General features: G+C 42.9%; 1 protein-coding gene and 1 pseudogene across 1 annotated transcript; both read right to left on the reverse strand.

Annotated features, from left to right (window-relative positions):
* On the reverse strand, positions 1-1,685 carry LOC142426562 (COX assembly mitochondrial protein 2 homolog pseudogene; annotated as a pseudogene).
* Positions 1,053-17,205, reverse strand: CHURC1 (churchill domain containing 1). The gene is made up of 4 exons (XM_075530639.1): positions 17,066-17,205; positions 9,182-9,317; positions 8,551-8,621; positions 1,053-2,676 (listed from the first exon to the last, which is right to left on the reverse strand). Exons 1-4 carry the CDS (start codon positions 17,102-17,104, stop codon positions 2,584-2,586), a joined length of 339 nt encoding a protein of 112 aa, XP_075386754.1. The 5' UTR covers positions 17,105-17,205; the 3' UTR covers positions 1,053-2,583.
* Between the last annotated feature and the right edge of the window lie 4,908 nt (positions 17,206-22,113).

Genomic DNA, 22,113 nt, shown 5'->3' on the forward strand with positions numbered 1-22,113 from the left:
TTTTTTAAAACGAAAAGATCATTTTATTGGGGGATCTTACAGCTCTTATAACAACCCATACATCAGTTGTCTCCAGCATATTTGTACATATGTTGCCCTCATTATATACTCTTTTAACTAATGATTGACTGCTACCAACCAGCAGAGGTCAAAATGCTAACAATGACTTCCAAGCTGCAGGGCTTTCAGTTATGTTAAGGCAAGATCGTCTGACATCTCTTTGGAGGAATGAAAACAATTTTTGTAATTAATTAACTAAAGGCCACGACGTGTCAGACGGCCTTAGTTTTGATTTTGTTGTTTCCAGTCTGTACCAAGGGTCCTTTTTCTGGTCCAGGATACCACAGTACATTTTTTAATGAATTTTTTTATTGTGAATGAGATATGGAAGGGGTTCCACATTACAAATAGTTTCCAGGTCTCCTTAGGCTCCTCTTGGCTGTGATAGTCTCTTGGGCTTTGTTTGTGATGACCCCAAGAGGGCTGAAGAGTGTTGGGTGGCTATTTTGTAGACTGTTTTTCAGTTGGGATTTGTCTGAATCATGGGTTAAGGCAACAGAAGTGTGTAACAGCAGAAGATCTTGGGAAGGCTTAGAATATGGGTTTCTGGAAGACCATGGAGATAAGATGTCACTCTTATCACATGAGACCAAGGGTGCATACTATCAACAAGCTTTACCAGTAGTGCAGTTAACCTTATTACCTTACTCAGATGTGTGTGTCTGGTCTCCAGTGTAAAATGATTCTCCCATCCCATATTGTACTCTGTGGGAGGAATCACCTAGGGCAGTCCACCCTTAAGGGGTATGGAGTTGGGTTCTATTCCTTGAACACTGACTACCTATATAAATTTGGAATTCTTCAGTCAAGGTGATGTTTCTCTCACTAACCCCCACTATTTATTTATATCAGTATGGTGTCTGAATATTGATTTTGGATTTTGAGTGTAACTCAATACCACTCTATTTCTATTGGAGCTCTTACATCTCTTATCACAATTCATACATTCCTCCAATATGTCAAGCACATTTGCACATATGCCACCATCATCATTTTCTTTTTTTTTTGGATTAAAATAAGTTATTTTATTGAGGGAGATAAGTTACTCAGTGTTAGCTGGTTATAGACAGGGAAGGTAACATGTTAGAAATGCGTTGGCAGGAGGCAGACCAGTACTCCACTTGACAAAGTCCTGGGCTTCTCCCCTTCTTCAAGTTCAAAAGTAGGCCACACTTTGCAGTCACAGGATCGTAGAGACTGAATAAAACAGATTCTCAACCAAGAGTCTTGAGGCCTTCGCTCAGTCGAGGCTTCAGGTGAAAATGTACTTCATTTCCCAGACTCCTCTGGGGGATTCAAGAGTCTCTTTCACATCAAATCACCATGCTCCCTGCTCCTGGCCCTCTTTTCCGTGTACTCATTTTTCAGGCATTTTCTCATCTCACGATCAAGATCATTGCAATGACCACAAACTTTCAGAAAGCTGTGATTTCTGTGGCGTTCCTTTAGCAAGGTCATCAAGGCAGTGCATTCTTCAGTGTGCAGGTTGGAGACGAGTCAGTATGGATCTTAGAAGATGAAGGATCACATCAGAGCAACTCGCTCACTGCCACCCCACGACAGAGAGGCCCGCGAGGCCAAAGCCGGGCCACCTGGGCGGGCGGTGACAACTTGGGTGCCGCCATCATCATTTTCAAAGCATTCTCTTCCCACTTGAGCCCGATATCAGCTCCCCATTTCTTCCCACTCCCTCCCGTCGACCCTCCCTCATGAAACCTTGCTAATTTTGTAGATTATTTTTTCCATATCTTACATCGTCCTCCATCGCCCTCACCCACTTTTCCATTATTCGTCCCCCTGGGAGGGGGTTCTAGTTTGATCCTTGTGATCGATTCCCCCTTTCTCCCTGTACCCTCCCCTAATCCTCCTGGTATCTCTACTCTCCTTGTTGGCCCTGAGGGGGTGATCTATCCTGGATTCCCTGTGCTGCAAGCTCTTATCTGTAGCAGTGTGCATGTTCTGGTCTAATCTGATTTGTAAGGTACAACTGAGGTCATGATAGTGGGGGAAGGAAGCACAGAAGAACTAGAGGAAAGCTGTGTGTTTCATCGGTGCTGTACTGCACCCTGACTGGCTCGTCTCTTCCCGGTGACCCCTCTGTGAGAGGCACTCTACTTCTTTTGTTGCGCCAGTTATTCCACCTTTGGCCACTGGGAATTCTTTTACTTGGTCCTTTGCCCTCTGACAGACTTTCAATCACTGTGATTTTTTTTTTAGTACTTCCTGATGGTTTGCTCATCTGGTGTATTTCCTGGCCATTCCAGATGCTCCCACCCAGAAACATAATCTTTTATCCCCATAGCTTCTAATGATAATGATTCACTCTGATGTGAACGGGGAACTTGAGCAGAAAAACTTAGTCCTGGAAAGCAGCAACTCCCTAAATTGCTTTTTCTTTGAAAGAATAGATAACTCTAAGCTAAAGAAGTAAAGAATTTTCACGACCAAGTTAAGACAAACCATCAGGCTTGCTGAATTGCAAATGAACGTTTATGTGGTTCCAGCAGAACTGCAGAAGGATCCTTAGAACAACAGAGTCATCTGTCTGGGGTCATCAGGGAGAATACTGACAGTATCTTCAGCTTTGCCACATAACAGACACAGCATGGTGTACTCCTAGAACAAGATAAAGGACATAAATACCTCGAGGAGAAAGGAGAACAGTGCTTCTCATTAAGCTTGGTATAGCTGTTTCCTGCAAATGGCCAACAATTTTTTTTTGGACAATTGGACCAATTTCTTAAATGTAGCATAATATCTCAGACGTATTCTACTCACTCAGAGTTTTGTTTACATTGACTGAATGACGGGTGATGTTCTCCCTAACACAAGCACAAGAATGTCCTCTTGGAAATGGATGGCTTTGTCCTGGACATAAAACACACAGACCAGGCTTAGAGCCATTATTTCAAATAATGAAGAAACTGGGTGGGGCCCCTAGAGACAGACTTGGAGTAATTACTTTTTAGGATATTTAACACTCCTATGCAACAGAAGTGAGTTGAGAAACAAAGTGAGGGGGAAAGTACCAACCTACAAAACGACTCTTATCTCTTCTAGAAAAATCAACAGCTTTGTCAAATCCTCTATGTCATGCCTCATATTTAGATCTCGGCCGCTGGCTGCCTGGAACTCCATCCATTTAAGGAGCTATGTATTTCTTGGACTTAACAAACATCTAGACTAGTGATAGCAGTCATTTTAATTTAGGTAAAGATCCTTAGGGGAGAGTCCTATCCTAATAGACTACTTAATACAAACAAGGGAGACACATTTCTTTTCAAGCTTTTGTTGAAAAGCGGGCTGTCTTTGTGAGAACAAAACTCTATGTGAGCTCTATCGGTATTTCAAGAGCTGACAGGTAGGTTGCACATTGTCTTACAGCTGATCAGCCCTGGTGTTTCTTGGGTCTGGACAGCCAACTGGAGAGGTCACCGAGGTAAACAGTGACTAGGGCACAACTCAGAACCAGGGAACTGCCTTTCCAGAGCCTAATGAATTAGGAGAGAGGTTTAGTTGAGACAGAGGAAAGTCTGCTCCTTAGAGACCACACTTAATTCAACACAGACAGAAATGAATGAAAGGTAGAACTCAAAGAGCAAGTATCGGTCTAATCAAGTTGAAATACAATAATCTAGCCTCTTCGAGATCTTGTACTCCTGTTAACTACTACCTCTGCCTTTACCCATCACACACACTAAAGGATAGAAACAAAGTAGAGGAGTCAACAAGAAAAACGTGGGAAGCGGGGAAAATGTCAGGTTTCAAACAGTCTATCAAGGGACACGCTTGTGCTAAGTGCGGACACGCTCTGCTGGGTGCTGGGTGCTCTGGCAGACATGACAGAAGAAAAGGCTGGGCACACAACTCTCATGGAACATACTTCGGAGAACCAAGGAAGCAAGCCCAGACATAAAATCAGAAGAGTATTCAATCAATGAACCTGATTATACCTGTAATTGTTACACTTATAAGTGGTTAGAATTCAAATCTCATGCATTTGGAACTCAAAAGTAGTTCCCCAGAGACACAATCTTACACAGTTGCTTTGCCAGGCAAGTCCTCTAAATCCATTATTATACAAGTATGATACAATCTAACCATACACAGCAGTGCTTCTATGGGACAATATGTCTAGAATTTTACTTTGAAATGTCAAGAACCCATCTCCTTGTGCTGCCAGGAACATGGCAGGAGTAGAACATCCTTCTAAACCCTGTCCCAGGGGAGTAAGAATTGTGCTCTCTCCTCCTCCTCCAGTCACAGGGACCCTCAACGCTCCAGCTGGTCAAGGACTGGGAAGAGAGAGGTGGAAGGAAGGAATGAACAGCACCCAGAGTGAAGTGGGTGGAGCCATCTTCAGGGAAGAGCGGGCTTTATTCTGAGGGCTCCTTGGAATTTTCTCTATTACTCTATTTAAAAAAGGGAGAGAGAGAGAGAAAATCACTGCCATTGAGGGAATTCCAACACATAGTGATCCTACAGGACAGGGCAGAACTGTCCACAGCATTTCTGAGACTGAAACTTTATGGAAGTAGAATGTCCCCTCTCCCTCCCTTAACGCAGCTGGTGGGTTTGAACCATTAACCTTTTGGTTAGCAACCTAACACTTAAACCGCGATGTCCCCAGGGTTCCTTATTACCATAGTAAATAAAAAACTAAACCACATTCCCTGTCATGGAGTCAATTCCAACTCAAAATGACCCAACAGAGCAGGACTGCTCCCAAAGATATACAAAAACCACACTCAATGCCATCGATCGGGCAATTCCAACTCATAGCAACCCTATAGGACAGGGCAGAATTGCCCTGTTTACCAGACTGGAAATGCTTACGAGAGTAGAAAGCCATGTCTTTCTCTTGAGGAATGGCTAGTGGTTTCAAACTGCTGACCTTATGGTTAGCAGCCAACACATAACCACGACCCCACCTGGGCTCTACTCCCCTAAGGTATACAAGGCTGTGTTTCCTTTATGAGAGCAAAAAGCTTAATCTTTCTTCCACAAGGCAACTGGTGGTCAGAGCTGTTGACTTTGTATTTAGCAGTCATAGGTACAACCAACGCTAGGCCACCAGGGCTTCTGCTTATTCTATTGTTGTTGATGTTAGGTGCCATTGAATTGGCTCGGGCTCATGGAACCCTATAAACAACAGAACACAGCACTGCCTGGTACTGTGCCAGCCTCACAGTTGTTATGAGTATATACTAACTACCTGTCAATTCCAACCCAAGTCTTCTCCTTCCCTAGCCCTTCAAGGGACACAGAACAGCCTCACGGACACCCTCTTGTTTCTTGAGACAAGCACACAGCCCCTTTAAGGACTACCTCCAATTGTTTATGATGTGCTTTCCCCTTACACCCTGTACCACATCTCTACCTCTCTTTAGGCTTCGCACCAGAAAATCTTACCTTGTTTGAAAATGGTATTGTGGTGGTTCTAAAATCAGAATCCTTGTGTAAATACTGATTTCTTTTTTTAACAGAGGTAGTGATATGTTTAAGATCTGCTTGAAAAGAACACTGTGGGAATGGTGAGGCATGAAGAAGCAAGACTGGTCATGATTCGTGCTTAGTGAAGCTGGGTAATGGAAGTGAACATACTGCTATGACTATTTTTCACCCATAGGAAGTGAGTGTGTGTGTTTGTGTGTGTCCCTTCTTGAACCAGTACAACTCCAGGGCAAGATGGGGAGAGGGCAGAGTAGAAATAAAGAGGGTAAGTTGTGGTAGCTGAGAGGCCAGAGTTCTCCTGTTCATCGGTGGAGGTGGACGTTCCAAGTTGCTAGGTGCAATAAGCCAGGGCTGGACAGAGGGAATAAACTGAGAGAGGGAGAAAGAAATATGGACATCAAGAGCAGGAACCAATGAGAAGAGAGAATTTAGTTCTGCTCAAAAGAAGTGGCACTGAAGACAAGAGCGATTGAAGTCAAGGCAAAAGTTTGAAGGGAAACAAAAAGCAAAATGGTATTTGGAGCTATAGGAGAATGAAGGTGCCCTTGGAGGGTTTTTTTAAATCAGGGAAATGCCAGGTGGAATATTTTAGGAAGACTGAGTCAATGGCAATATTGAGAAGCACAGTTTGGGGGAGATGCTGCTGTGATACAGGCATGAGTGGGGAAAGGCCTGGGCAGGAGATGTGGCAATGTTGCTAAAAGAGAAGAGCGGAGAGCAGGTGGAGTCTCCGGGTTGGAGAGGGTGAGCTGGGAGCTATCTAGTTAATAGGTTTCAGCTGACACTGAGTGGGCACATCTGCTCACTAGATGAGAGAGGCACAGAGAAGGTGCAAGATCAGAGACCAAACTTCAGGGAGGAAATGTAGAACAGGAAACCAAAGAGAAAGTAAAGAACAGTCAAGATAGCTGAAAAAAGGAAAGAGGGCTAGCACTAGCGTCTCAACGGAAGACATGCTCCCCAGCGCTGAAGGCTAGAGACTCGTAGAGAGAGAAGAACTGAGGTGAGGTTCCAGGATTTGGTTGCAGATGAATGGAGACCCATGGGAGAGGCTGTTAGTAGCACGCCGGTGTCAGGCAGCCCACACTCAGTGAGCGGTGCACGGGGAGACCAAAGCAGCAGGGCAGCTATTCAACAGAGTAGCAAGAGGAAAGCAGGAAATGACTAAAGGAGAACAGGTGACTGAGTGAAGTGAAAGGATCGTTTATTTTTAATAAACAAACAAGAGCTAGGGATAGATCATATTTTAAACAATTAAATCCTGTGGAGATAAAAAGAAAATGCTAGAAAGACGATAATATAAAAGTGGGAACCCCAAGGAAACGCAGTCGGAGAAACAACCAAAGCTCTTCCTCGCCAACAGGAGGGAAGGAAGAGCCCGCACAGTCCTTCCGGAGAGCCGTGAGAGAAGGGGCAGCTGAGCCAGCCTCGTGGGGTCCTTCGACATTACACTGTAGTCAAAGCTGAATGAGGAAAGCTCCAAGGAGTGGTCGGAAAGCATCGTCTTAAGAACACTAACCTGATGAGAGAATATAGACTTGAAGGGTAAAAAGAACAGGTGTTGGGTGTGATGAAACTAAAGGAAGGCCCAGAACAAGTGTCATTCAAGAAAATTTCACACTTTCTAGGCATTGTGGCTTCATAAGCCGTTTGTTCTACCTCCCTCCCTCCACCTCGTGATCTCAGGAGAGCTTTGGAAATGCCTGTGCTCAGTCACAATGGGACGTCTTTGAGCTGGGGCAGTGATTGACAATAGCTTAGTGAGGGTGTAAACAGGCACCGTCATACCCAGCTACAGGCGCTTCTGGTAACAGCTACATGCACACCTTCCTACAATGCAAGGAGAGAGCGACTCTTTGTGAGTCTCTCAGTTGTTCACTCCCTTATTCGGCTACTACTTACTCACTGAGAAAGTCATCACACCTGGTTTTGTGTTTCCTTCTGTGGTATGGCCTTTGTGTAGTGAGGCGATATGGCCAAGGTCCTGTGTAGAAGAGTAACCATAGCATCTCTTTCGAGATTCTCGGTAGGTGTCCAAGTGCACTCTTCCATGCTAAACTTAATATGAATGAGAGTGTTTATAATGCCATTTTATGAGATTCTGTTATGGAAGAGTGTCATGATGATTTTTTTCCAATTAAAGTATTAGCTATGTTTGAAGGGCTTATAAAGAATCCCTTTGCCTGAGACAGCTCTAGCCTAACATTCATCTCCTATGGCTGAATACGTAGTTCACACTAAATAAGTAACTCAACTTGAAGACTTTTAAATCGAGGCAGGGAGAGAGAGAGAGTTTAGTTTGTTGTGTGAGTTCCACTTTGCCTTTAGCCCCTGTACTGTGGAACTTCTCTTCGTGACCATCAAACTTGTGAACCTTCAGCTTCAGGCCGACACCTAAAGCCAGCGATTGCGCAGTCACCTAACTGGCCTGGATAAAAGAGGCATGGAGTAACCTCATGAGAAGTCATATGTGCTGCCTCTACAAAGAGAAATGACAGCACTGAGACCGCGCTCGTCAGACAAGGCAAGACAGCAAAGCTCCACACAATTTAAAGCGTATCCCAGGTAGGCGAGAGGAATGGTCTTTAATATTCACTAGTACTTCATTTATGAAAACTATATGGGAAAAGTGAGCCGATACCAAGGGCTCAAGTAGAAAGAAAATTCTGAAAATGATGATGGCAACATGTACAAATGTGCGTGACACAGTGGATATATGTATGGATTGTGATAAGAGCTGTAAGAGCCCCTAATAAAATGAAAAAAAAAAAAGAAATGTACTAGATCAGAAGTGCAAAATTCAAATAAAATCAAATAAAGGAAAAATTAAAAAAGAAAAGAAAGTAACTGAAGTGAAAAGGTCAAGAGACCAGAATGGGGTGGTAGGGAGGAGCTTCCAAGATGCAATTACCACAGACACAAGACGGACAACATTGTTATATAAAGAAGTTATTTTAAAAAAAAAGAAAGCTACATGTAGGTTTTCTAGGTTACTTTACTACCACCCCAATCATATACCCGTATTTAAACATTTACCTGAAATTCATCCATGATGCTGAATGTATACTCATGCCTGGCAACTAAGTGATGACAATTCTTACACAGATCTGCCAAAACAAAGAGAGACTTACAGAATTAAGTCTTGAAAGGTCTCTTAAAACAGTAAAATTTCTCTTCTCAGCATGGTAGTTCTTAAAAAGAATCTTAACACTATCTGTCATAGTCAACACAGCAGGAAATCCATTATAATATCTATTTTGATAAAAAATCCAAATTCTGTCCCAAAGCAGCATTACATAATTGTGGGGGGTGAACACAAGGAACTGAGTATGCATATGATTCCCATCAACTGTCTCTTAAGGAATCAGTTAGTGCTTATTAAAGTGTGTGCTTACACTAGCTGGACCTATCTAACTGGCAAGCGTTTAGTCTCACGAATGATAACAAAGTATTAAACTTTGGTTATCTGCCAAGTCATTTATCTAGCAATATTTAATGATGTGGTGTTAGATCAATGTGGTGCTAACTTGATCTTCTTCTTAAAAACCTAAGTAGCAACCAAATATTTCAATATGACACTGAGAATACTTTACACAACATATCCATTTTCAGCAGCTGACGCCTACTCAAAGACACTCATCAAAAAAGAAGAAGAAAGCCAACTCACGATCATAGGTAACTATTTCTTCTCCATCTTCCTCTCTGAAGGATTTGTTGGTAATCATCATAAAATCCCGCTTGCTGCACACTGCGCAGCCTGTAAAGTTCAGTAAGAAAGATCCATTCTCCAAGCAGGTGCTACCCTGAAATATCAGTCATGGGAATTTTATTTTCTTACATTTGAGAACAACCGCATGTTTAGTTCAAGATCTTTGATAAAAATAATAAAATTTAAAAACTTAAATTGCTAAAGGCAAAAATGGGACCAGAATTTATTTATTTGAAGGCTGTCCCAAGTAATTTTGAAATGGTTGACTTTCCTAAAGAAATATTACCCCATGTTAAACAGAAACGTTTGTTCTTGAAGTCTCCGAGGGCCGCATCTGTGTCTGAGAGAGGACGCCTGCACATTGTGATTTAGAAATCACAAAATCACAACAATGTAGAACATGCAAAGTTAACAGTCAGCGATACCAAGTGGGGCATCATAAAACTAGAATTAAAATTCAATCAAGATGGAAAAAGATGATCTTATACAGTCGTGTTGTTGTCAGAATGGTTTTCTCTCAAACCTTAATAGCACAAGATAAACAAACTTAAAAAATAAACCTCTTAGCATTAAATGGGTCAGTTCATTCCTCAAGGATGTGTGATTCAGAAAGAAGGTACATTCTGTAACTCATGTTGACTTGACAGGTGTACAACAGAGAATTTTATTTCATCTCTAAGAAACAGCAAACTATATAGGCACTGAGTTCAAATGAACTCTTTGCAAAAATTGAATAGTAATGAAGAGCACATATTACAAACCAGGAGAAGCCCAGATGGTTCAGTGGTCACCAGTTGGTCTTGGACCCGCAAGATAAGCACTTTGAAACCACGAGCAGCCCCGCTTTCTTCTCTCAGAGAACCAGTCTCAGACACTCACAGGACCAGGTCCACCCTGTCCTATAGGGCCTATCAGTCAGCATCTACTGATGGCAGGGAGGTTGGTGTTTGGGGTTTATTACGAACCAGAAGTCATTTTAAAAATAATTTAGTCCAACCCCAATTTCTAATCAATGAACTTAAGAAACTTTTAAGCTAACTTAAAGTCATTCAAACTCAAGACTTCTCCATTGCAGTTATGTAAGTGAAACTGCATGAATCAGGGTTCCAAGTAAACTTCTGACATTCACTGTCTTTTTCTCTTTTTAAATGATCTTTTTGCTTTCATAGCGTATATTGTTCTTTATGTCCCCCGACAACTCATGGGATTTTAATTAGTGTTCACTTTGTCAAATTGTTTTCAGATGGTTCCTAAATTCAGATGGACTATATCCACAGTTGTATTTTGGATCTCATGAATGTTTTAATTTTCATAAAGTTTTAAGTGGCTAATCGCTAAGCGGTGGACAGCCTATTCCTTCTCCGGACTGTGGAAGCTGTTAAAACCTGTTCATCATGGCGACCCTCCTGGTATGTGAAACACCACGGCACGGCTTCCAGCGCTGCAACAATACATGACACGCTGACAAACAGTATACACAGCGGTAGATCATTTCATACAATTATTCTCTTTTGTGATTGGCTTCTTTTGCTCAGCATGCCCTGTGTTAGTCATCTATGTGGTCACATGTATTAGCAGTTTGTTACTTTGAATTGCCAAGTAATATTTAATTGTGCATATTTCATTGTGTGTTCAAGTAATACTCGATGCACTGTGGTTTATATGCTCACCAAACTGATGGGCATTTGACTTGTTTAGGAATAAAGTTACTATGAATATTCATGTACAAGTATATGTGGACATTTTCATTTTTGTTGATTTTTAATCATTTTATTGGGGCTCATACAACTCATCACAATCCATACATACATGAATTGTGTAAAGCACATTTGTACATTCATTGCCCTCATCATTCTCAAAACATTTGCTCTCCACCTAAGCCCCTGGCATCAGCTCATTTTTCCCCTCCCTCATGAACACTTATTGAACTATAATTAACAAATCATACAAGAAGAGTTGTACAATCATCACCATAATCAAGTTTGGAACATTTTCTTCCTTCTTGCATCCACTGATGTTGACTCCTCATTTCCCCTACCCCCTTCTGTGCCTCCAGAAACTATCAATCCAGCTACTGTCCTCATAAATTCTACCAATCTCGCTTTCCTTATACAGATAAATATACAAAACAGGCAACAAACAAGGACCCAGCAACAATGATCATCTAAAACAGAGAAAGACCTCAATATGAGAAAAAGCAGAGTGTTAAAATATTAGAAGTCCTGTCTCTCCTCTACAAGACATCAAAGGAGAGCAAAGCCAGCAGGCAGAGAGGATGCTGACTCTCATCAGCAAACAAGGAACCCAAATTCACTGCCATTGCTCTTAGCAATTTCTGAGACTGTTTAAGGGAGTAAAAAGCCCAGTCTTTCTCGTGTGGAGCTGCTGCTGGTTTCAAACTGCCCGCCATGCAGATTTCACCCAATTCATAACCACTATGCCACCAGGCTCCTAGGAGACAATCATTTCCTTTGAAGCCAAGATTCCTGCCCTGGAAACATTCTTGACTCAGTAAAACATGAATGCCCAGACATGGAGATCTCCGAGGAAAGCAGGCACCTCAGATGTTGAAAAGAGACCAGTACGTTCTATAGCCAACCTGTTGAGAACCTTATTTTTTTAAACAGCCACGTCTACATTTCTTTGTCCTGTACCTCAAGGAAGACAGAATAAAGTTCTCTTTGTAAAGCCAAAAATATTAGAAGAAATTCATACTGGGTGTGGAGAGAGATCAAATGACAAGGTGTTACTGTCCAGCCTACGCACAGCTGCTGAAATCTACTTAACCATGCCCTTTGTTTGATATTAGGCTGTTAACATTTCTAATCTCTATGCTTAGGGGACTCATTGGGATTCATCCCATGTAGGGACCCTGCAAACAGATTCTGGGCTACCACTATGATCCATACCAAACCCAACCCACTGCCATCCAGTCAGCGCTGACTCAGTGACCCCCCTGTGGGCTTTGGAGACTGTAACTGTTTACTGTAGTAGAAAGCCCAGTCTTTTCCCACAGAGCTGTTGGTGGTTTCGAACTACCAAACATGTGGATCACAGTCCAACTCATAACTACACCACCACCACAATTTTCTGCAAACCAGATGTTTATAATGTAGGCACTGGTACCATTCTCTGCTCTGGGCTTGGATCTGATTATAATCCTTGTATCACACAGGCTAATATGCTTCTTCTGTGTAGCTTAGCTGTCTCCTCACTTAGGTAGCTGCTTGTTTTGAGATAAGCCTTTAAGACCCCCACACTTCCACTAGTCATTTTTCTTTTTAAAATTTTATTTATTTTTCATTTTTATTTTTCTGATGACTAATGATGTTGTTAAGGAATTTCATGAAGTTTATTGGTCATTCAAATATATCTTCTTTTATATCTATTATAATAGTTCTTCAAGTACTGATGAAACATACAACTTTCCTCAAGTTCTTTGGTGCTTCCTTCCCCCCACTATCATGACCTCAATTCTACCTTACAAATCGGATTAGACCAGAACATGCACACTTCTACAGGTAAGAGTCCGCAACACAGGGAATCCAGGATAGATAAAAGCCCCCAGGGCCAACAAGGAGAGTAGAGATACCGGGAGGATAAGGGGAGGGTGTGGGGAGAGAGAGGGACTGGATCACAAGGATCACTCTATAACCCCCTCTCAGGGGAGCGAACAATGGAAAAGCAGGTGAGGGATGACGGTGGACAATGTAAGATATGAAAATAATAATCTATAACTTATGAAGGGTTAGTGAGGGAGGGGTAAGAAATGAGGAGCTGATATCGGGCTCATGTGGGAAGAGAATGCTTTGAAAATGATGGCAGCATATGTGCAAATGTGCTTGACACACTGGATGAATGTATGGCTTGTGATGAGAGCTAAGAGTCCCCAATAAAAGTATTCCCCCCCCCCCACTATCATGATCCCAATTCTAATTTACAAATCTGGCTAGACCAGAGGATGTACATAGGCACAGATAGCAACTGGAAACACAGGGAATCCAGGACAGATGACTCCTCCAGGACCAGTGGTGAGAGTGGTGATGCCTGGAGGGTGGAGAGAATGTGGGGTAGAAAGGGGAACTGATTACAAGAATCTACGCATGGCCTCCTCCCTGGGGGAGGGACAGCAGAGAAGAGGGCAGGGGAGACGTAAGACAGTATAATATATGACAAAATAATAATTTGTGAATGATGAAGGGTTCATGAGGTAGGGGGAGTGGGGAGGGAGGGGGAAAATGAGCAGCAGATATTAAGGGCTCAAGCGGAAGGCAAGTGTCTTGAGAACGATGGTGGCAACAAATGTACATATGTTCTTGACATAATGGATGGATGTGTGGATTGTACTAAGAATTGTACAAGGCCCCAATAAAATGATTTTTTAAAGTATTTAATAAAAAAGTAATTCTTCATATATGTGGATACAAGTCCTTTGTCAGATAAGTGTTAGAAATATTTTCTCCCCGCCAGTAGTTTGCTTTTTTGATGAGGTTATCTTTTGAGAAGCAGCTTTCATAAAGTACAACTTTTTTCTTTCATGCTTTGTGCTTCTTGTATCTTACAATATCTTTTCCCATCTCTTGAGCAATAATTTGAGTACATAAACTTTGCCAGCCTACTTTTATGAGATATACAAAACATTGAATATTTAATTTAATGTAAATGGAGCAATTATTCATACTGAGCTTTTCCACTCTAATTGAGTTAATGATGTGTTTCTGCTTTGCTTTGGCATTACTAAAATTTTTAAAGTTGAAACTTTAAGTATAAAAAAAAACAGGTTTAACTTCTAGTTTGGCTTGAAAGATATATTACATTTGTACCTGTTTAATAATTTTAGAAAATACAACACTAGTTCTAGTTCCAACAGATTTGCTAATTGTTCACTTCAGTAAAAGTATATATATGAATAATTAATGTCATATAGTAACATATAAGTATTATGTATTATCTTCAGAAAATTAGTGTGGTTCATGTCCAACTTGATTCACAAATGAGTTCAACTCCTCAGTGTCCCCATTTATATTTCTTGCCTCTCAAGAGCAAACCTTTAGATAATTTTATATAACTAAGAGAAAAACAATTAAACATCACTGACTTATCCTGCACTTGTCGCTTCCCAAGAAGCTAATCCATTCATCTATTCTGCTAGTTTTTTTAATGTGTTTATACTTGCTGCTTCCATTTTATTAAGCTTTTCGTTGCTAACCTTGAACACGTTGGCTTCTGCTCTCACTGCTCCTACAAATATTTCATGACTTCGAGTACAGTTCCTTTAAGTTGCCATTCCATTTCTGAATATGTTAGAACATTCACTGTTAATCTGATTCAAATGTACAACCACATAACACCCAACTTTGAGTTACTTCTAAATCTACCTTCTGAATTTCCAAAGAAAAGTTGAAGTCTTCCTCAGGACAGCCCTTTATTTCACCAGAGAAGGCAACCAGAGCAACGTGCTTCTGAATAAGCACTTTTCCTGGTTTTCCCACCACCACAATTCCTTGACCGCCTCCTCTTCTTGTACTGTTTATTTTCATTTCCTAAATTACGTAATCCATTCTTGGAAGCACAGTCCTCAATTTTCTTTGGTCCTCCCCTCCTCCCCCTCCCCCAAACTATTCTCAATATTGACAGTGACTGACAAATGTGTGGCTCCAGCCTGCATCTGACATCCAGACTGCAAACATGGACCCTAACTTGACTTCTTAGATGCTTCATGCCCAACCTCAAATAAAAACCTGTAAAAATCACTTGGTAACTTGAGCCCATGTTTATTCTTTTCACATAGCTCCAATTTCTGTAATTATGCCTCGTTTCCCAGCTGCCTAAATTGAAAACCTTGAGATCACCTATAAGTTCTTCCTTATTGTTTCCCTCCTACATTCAATTGGGTGAGCTATTTCAATTCTTTCTTTGAAATGAGGTCGTTACCTGATGCCTACATTACTGTTACCATGGCTCCTAAGTGTGCAGTGTGTTCCTGGGCTCCTTTCCAGTTGTCCTGCCTCTCCCCAATGCTTACATATAGCATACAAGCTAAATTTCTTAGTTGGATTTTTAAGTATTTCAATTAGCTCAACTTTCAAGACTCTTTACAACTTCTCCCTGTGGGCCCCTGAAATGTGTAATGTTCATGACTAGATGCATAAAACTTTTAATTTAAAAAAAAGAAGTTTGAAATAGAACACACAAAGTTGCAAGATACATACCCACACAGCATAATGAACCATATAAATTGAGCACCCGTGGATCACTGCCTCCATCAGGCAACCCTACCCTCCTGTGACCCTTCTGGATCATTCCCATGATATTACTACCCTGTGGCAGGAACTAGGGTAACTTTAAAGAAATTGCTTTATTATCAGAACACAGGTGCTATTGATTCTGACTCCTGGTGTATACATCCCATGTGTCCCAATATCACTCAATGCCATCGAGTCGATGCCTACTTATAGTCATCCTATAGGACAGGCTAGAACTGCCCCCCGTGGATAAATCTTTAAGGTGTACAAAGTCCTATCTATCTCCCTCGGAGCAGCTGGTGGTTTCGAACTGCCGACCTTGTTGATCGCAGCCCAGTGTGTAACCACTATACCACCAGGGCTCTTTTCCCCATGTGTAGAGAGCCTTAAATAATGTACGTTAGTTTTGACTGTTTGAATTACTTTTTGAATTCTTTCACCAATATTGTACTGTGACACATTCAAGTTACTGGTTTTTTTTAAAGTTACCGTTTAACTCGATGTTGTTCATTTTCATTGTTCTACGTCAGTTTCTCAACCTTGGCACTATTTTAGGCTGGGTAATTCTTCATTGTGGGTGGGGAGTGGGGTGTCCTGCACAAAGTCAGATCTTCAGCAGCACCTCTCCCATATCCTAATGAGATGTCAGGAAGTACCTACCCCTCCCATGGTGACAACCAAGTATCTCTCCCACTTAAAGTCACTGCTGTTGAGTCTGACTCATGGCAACCGTACAGGACAGAGAACTGTCCCACAGCATCTTCAAAGCTACCGAGCAGACTGCGTCCTCATGCTCTGGTGGCTGCTGGGGCTCACAACTTCGGGGTTAGCGGCCCAGTACTTAACCCACGGCACCACCAGGGCTCCATAACCTGCCTGCAGTGGGTACTGGGGGGAGGAAGGGGGAGGGGTTTGGCAAATCCTTCCTTCACTTCCATTCTAACCTCGGCTATTCTTCAAGCCCATTAAGTGGGTGGCGCTCTCCCCTTTCTCGAAAGGGCGCCACTCACTTTTTCTTCAGCATACGCTTTCCCCAGACAGCAAGCTTTCAGGCAGGTCACCCGCAGCCTTCCTTTTCCTTGTTCTCCTTGCTGTCCCGTTCGGGACTAGCAAAGAAGACACGCTACACACATCAAACTGCCGGGTAAGAATACACGGGGTGACGGGGACCCTGGACTCGAAAGGGAACGGAGGGAGTTAAACGGTGGGCGGCGGGGTGCAGTAACAGCTGGAAACCAGGCTCTAAGGGCCGGGCTGTGGACCTCGGCACGGCAGGTCTGAGGTCGGTTTTCGTCCGTCGCATCATGAACTGGGCTTTAGAACTGAGGGCTCGAATTACGCAGGAAAACGGACCTTCACCACGCTGGGATCAGACTGAGATAGGGTGGGTGGGTGTCCCTGTTGTCCCCCGAACTTAAAGGACGGGGGTGTCGGCTGAAATCCGTCACCAGGGCGGGGCCAGCGAGAAGAGGCCACAGGCCGCCCCCCGCGTCCAGGGCCGAAAGCAGGCTGCGGGGTCAGCGCGGCCGGGGCAGGGGCAGCCTCCCGGACCAGCCAGGGGCCGAGGGGCGGGAAGCTCCCGACGCCGCTCGCTCACCCGGTTGGGATACTCCTTCTCCACACAGTCCCCACACATCGCGGCGCCGGCAGCCGGACCGTCCTCGAGCGCTTCCGGAAGCCGAACCCTCGCGAGAGTTAAGGGAAGGCTGCCGCATGCGCCCCAAGCCCTCGACCTCGTTTGCGCTCGCACCAGGCACTAGACTTGAAGTCTCCGCCCCTTAGCAACTGTTGCTAGGGAAGGTCTCCTAGACAACCACGGGCAGCGGGTGGGACTTTGGAAACCTCGAGAGAGCCGACTGGGTGATGGAGAAGAAAGGGGACGTGAGCGTGGACTGAGCAAAGTTCTTACAGTGGTCTTTGTGATCTTAGGTTGGCAGACAAATCACAACACACTAGAACGAGGATTGTCTTTTTCTGCCTCGGTTTACACCGTATAAGAAACGGAACTGCTCATTTAAATACTTTTCCTTTTTTGTTTATTAGTATTTTCTTTTTATTTGAATATATTTCCCATAAAATTAATTTTTAAAAATCATTTTATTGGGGACTCGTACAACCCTTACCACAATCCATATATCCATCCATTGTGTCAAGAACATTTGCACATTTGTTGCCATCATCATTTTCAAAACATTTGCTTTCTACTTGAGCCCTTGGTATCAGCTTCTCATTTTTTTCCCTCCCTCCCCTCCCCTCTCTCCCTCACAGACCCTTGAGAATTTATAAATTATTATTATTTTTTCATGTCTTACACTCAAACACAACATAGCATTAAATTACAAAGTTAAATAAAAAACTATGACTACAAAATGACTAACATTTATTAAACAAAAATATCAAAATGTGAAGCTATTGTTTCTTTTAAAAAACATTTATTGTGGGCTCTTACAGTTCTCGCAACAGTCCATAAAACAATTGTATCTAGCACATTGATACATATGATGCCATCATTATTTTCTAGACATTTACTTTTGAGCCCTTGGTGTCAGCCACCCCCTCCCCTTCTTGTACCATTTTTTATGAGACTGTTAGAAGGTGAATGAACAACAACTGAAGCGTTTGGGGGAAAGAGGTACTTACAGATATGCAAAGAATCTCCTCAATGTTAATAATGAATGTAAATTTAAAAAGTTAATAATAAATGACCATCCCAGAGTCATGTGGACAATGAACGTAGCATTGGAAAAAAATATTTATAGCTCTCTTTGTGACACAGAAGCACCTCAGTGGGAGGCAGGACCCAACCACAGAACTAGAGAATGGCCAAGTTAATATCACTGCATCGTTCTTAGTGATAGACGTCAAACAAGCAGCAGTGGTTCAACGGTAGAAAACATCCTTGCCTTCATGCCAGGCTTGTTTGGACTCCCTGCCAATGTTCCTCAAGCAGTTCGTGTGTTCCTGTGATGCTGAACAAGGTTTCCGAAGAGCTTCCAGACTCAGATGGACTAGGAAGAAAGACTTGACAGTCTACTTCTGAAAATTAGCCAATAAAAACTCTGAATCACAGTGGTCCAATTCTCAACGCACCCTGGGGCTGTAACAGGGCCAGGCAGCATTTTGTTCCATTGTACGAGGTATCCCCGCCATTTGGGGGTCATTGCCGGGCAGGCAGCTAAGAACAACAATGTGGACCATGAAATCTCAAAGTATTTCTGATTGGTGCTCTGCTTCATCTTTTCCTTCTTTATTATTCTCAATGATGTAATTAATCTGAATCCTGATCTCCAAATTCTCCTCTCTGCATACCGGTGATTCCAACAGAGATCTTTCATGAGAGAAACAGCATTCTCCCTTCACCCCACTTTACTGCAGTCAGGCTAGGGAAGACATGGAGGAGGAGATGAAATGGGCCACAGATTCCTTCAAGAAGAAATGAATAACCATTTCAAAACAAGCCAGTTTAATTGGGTTTGCTTATATGGCAATTATATCTCCGGCAGAACAGCAGAATTGTACCATTTAGTGCTTTGGCCTCTGGGAAGGATCTGCTACTGAAAAGCATAGGGTGCTAGAACCGGAGCTAGTCCATCGGAGTTCACTTGGAGTCATTATAATGCCTCCCATGCGTGTGACATTTTCCACCCCCCGAAGTGCCCTCATTTCAGCTTCTAATTTTATCCTTATTATAATCCTATATGATGGGAAGAAAAGGATGCCTTTTCTTTTCAGCCGAGAAAACCCAAGAAATAAGGTTAGTGGTAGAGCTCATTAACTGTTCATACTACCCACGGCCGCCAACAAGATTACTAGGAAGATTTAAGTGACATATGTGGTTCACATTATATGGCTGGTGGATCCAATGCCCCAACCCAACCCACTGCTGCCAAGTGGTTTCTAACTCCTAGCGACCCGCTAGGACAGACTAGGGCTGCTGCATTGGGGGTCTGAGCCTATGAGTCTGTACAGAAGCAGACGCCCCCGTCTTTCTCCCACAGGGCAACTGGTGATTCAAACCTTCCAGCGAATAACCCAGCACGCCACCATTGGGCCGCCAGTGCTCCTTCTATGGGACAGTATGTGTCCGCTGGAGTCTCCCTTATGCTACATTTTAAAGTACATACTTTCTTTTTAAAGTCTAAAGCCAACTTATTTTTCTTTACCACGATATTTATTTTACTCAGCTCAACCGCTATATGTTGTTAGTACCAGTGGTGTGCTAGGAACTGTGAGCAAAGGGAAGATGGAAAAAAAGCGTGTTCTCTTTCCACCCGGCACTGGCTCTCCGTAGAGCCCCAGAAATAAAATGAACACAAATACCTCAAACGACTGGCAGATTGTGCTAACAAGATGGAGAGAATGTGGCCAGATGGGCAATTGGAGAAGAGGAATTTGGACCTTGAGAGACGTTTTTTAAAAAGAACAAAAAGAAACCCATTGCCATTGAGCGTGTCGCTGTGGGTAGGTGCCGGCAAGGTGATGCTGACTCAGAACGACCCTAGGTGCAGCAGAATGAATCCCGGCACGGTCCTGCACCATCCGGCTCAGTGCTGCTCTGGCTAAGTTCCTTATTGCACCCATTCTTGGAACCACCCAAAAGAGGAAGACCCAGATCATTGAGTCTCCCTCCTTTTCGATGGCCCCTGCTTTACCAAACATGAGGTCCTTTCTAGGAGTTGGTTCCTACCCTATAATGTGTCTCCAGTCCTTGAGATGGAGACTTCCCAGCTTCTCGTCGAAGGAACATTCTGGCCGTACTTTTTCCCACACAGACTTGTAGATTCTCGCGGTCTGTGCTACTGTCAATATTCTGTCAGCACCATGAATCAAACAGCTCTTCTCCAGTTTTCCTCACTCGCCGTCCAGCTTACACAGCATAGGAAGTCATTGCAAACGCGATGAATCGAGTAAGATTCACCCGAGTCCTCAGTGACACCCTGCTCGTCAACATACTAAAGAGGTCTTGTGCGGCCAAGGTGGGGGTTGCGGGGTACTGTCAAACTGGGTCGGACCCAGAACAACCCGATGTACGACAGAATGAAGCACTGCTCAGTCCTGCACCATCCTCACAGTTGCTCTTAACTTTGAGGCACTGCGTATAGGAATGGAAAAGCAGAGTTTTTTTAGTATGGAGGTTTCAGTTAGACCAAGCCAAGGAGATTTTTTTTCCTCAGTAGGTTCTAGGGATCCAGTGACCATGAAAGCAGGAGGGTGACACCAGAATTGCGGTTCGGGAAGATTGTTTGTCAGCATTCTCCATGGGACTGATTAGCAGGAGAAGAAATTGGCCATCAAATTATATGCTAATAAAACTTTTAAAAAATGCAAATGCAAAAGGCAGATACCAACAGGAACCACAAGGGGGAGATGCATAGCTTTCTGTTTAATCACTCACAGCCAATGCATAATTTTAAAAAATTATAAATCAATACAAACAGTGCAGTTCCAAATCTCACTGAGCATGCCCCTTTGTGTTCCCTGTTCTGAGGCAAGAAAGGCAATCTACATATTTATATATTTATGAGGATCTTTGGCTTCTCAGAGTGGTAACTTTTTCTTTAATAAAAGAAACAAGTGAATTAAAAAAAATCCACCCTATGCATAGGCATAAGAGTTCACAACTTCCATAAAAATTAAAAAGCTAATGGTTAGCTACCCACTGAAGTCCTTCGTTCCTATCTGGCCACACACACAGGGGAGAGAGCGAGTGAGGCTGGGAGAGACAGTGAACGAGACAAGAAACTAAAGTGTGATCGTAGGAATAGAGAAAGGAAACGATCTGAGGCTCGGAGATGGAAGGAGGGACAGTAGCTGTTACTAACAGCATCCAAAAAGAAGAACATATAGTGGTGTAAAATGATTTTTTTTAATTTATTTTTTTAATGGTGTAAAATGATTTTTAAAGATGACCAATTAATAGTAATCATAATAACTCTCTCTCTTTTTCTCTTACATAAAACAAAGCCTCTAGAAACCATTTTAGGATTACTCCTTAATAGAAATTTATGACATTATGTAACATAAATGCTATGTGTCAAATATAGCCGTATGTTCCAGATTATGCATGAAATCGCCTTTGGGTAAAAAGAATAAGTTGTGGAAAATCCACATGTTTATAGGACCCTACTTGCTGGCTCAATTACCTGCATTAAGCTACCATTAAGAGTGCCATTTGAATCCCCCTTTAATAGCCTCTTTCTATTCCCTTTTCCCTTTTGTCTTTTATGATGTTCAAAGTCAGGAGGCTGGAAGGAGGCATTGCTGATCATCCTTTGTGCAAAGGGGGAAAGAAGCAGCCTGAGCTTCTGTGGGCCCGCTGCCAGACCAATCTCACCCATGGAAGGACGCTCCCGCCAGAGCCAGCGAGGTGAAGGCAGGTGTCATTCTTTCCGGTGTCTCAAGTAAAGTCTGAAATAAGAGTCTTCGGGCGTCCTAACCTGGTATCACCTGCCTGTGGTGAATGCGCTAGCAGCAATTCTAGATGAGCACAATAAACAGAAGCTAACCTTACCTGAAGGCAAGTTAACAGAGCACCCCAAATTTCAGGGACAGCAGCTCGTGTCAGTTGGGAGGCTGAGTTGGCCTTTCTTCCCTTGCAGGGACTGACAACTAACAGCAGCAGCAGCAGCAGCAGCAGCAGCAGCA

Source organism: Tenrec ecaudatus, chromosome 14, assembly GCF_050624435.1.
Source record: "Tenrec ecaudatus isolate mTenEca1 chromosome 14, mTenEca1.hap1, whole genome shotgun sequence".
Classification (NCBI taxonomy): Eukaryota; Metazoa; Chordata; class Mammalia; order Afrosoricida; family Tenrecidae; genus Tenrec; species Tenrec ecaudatus.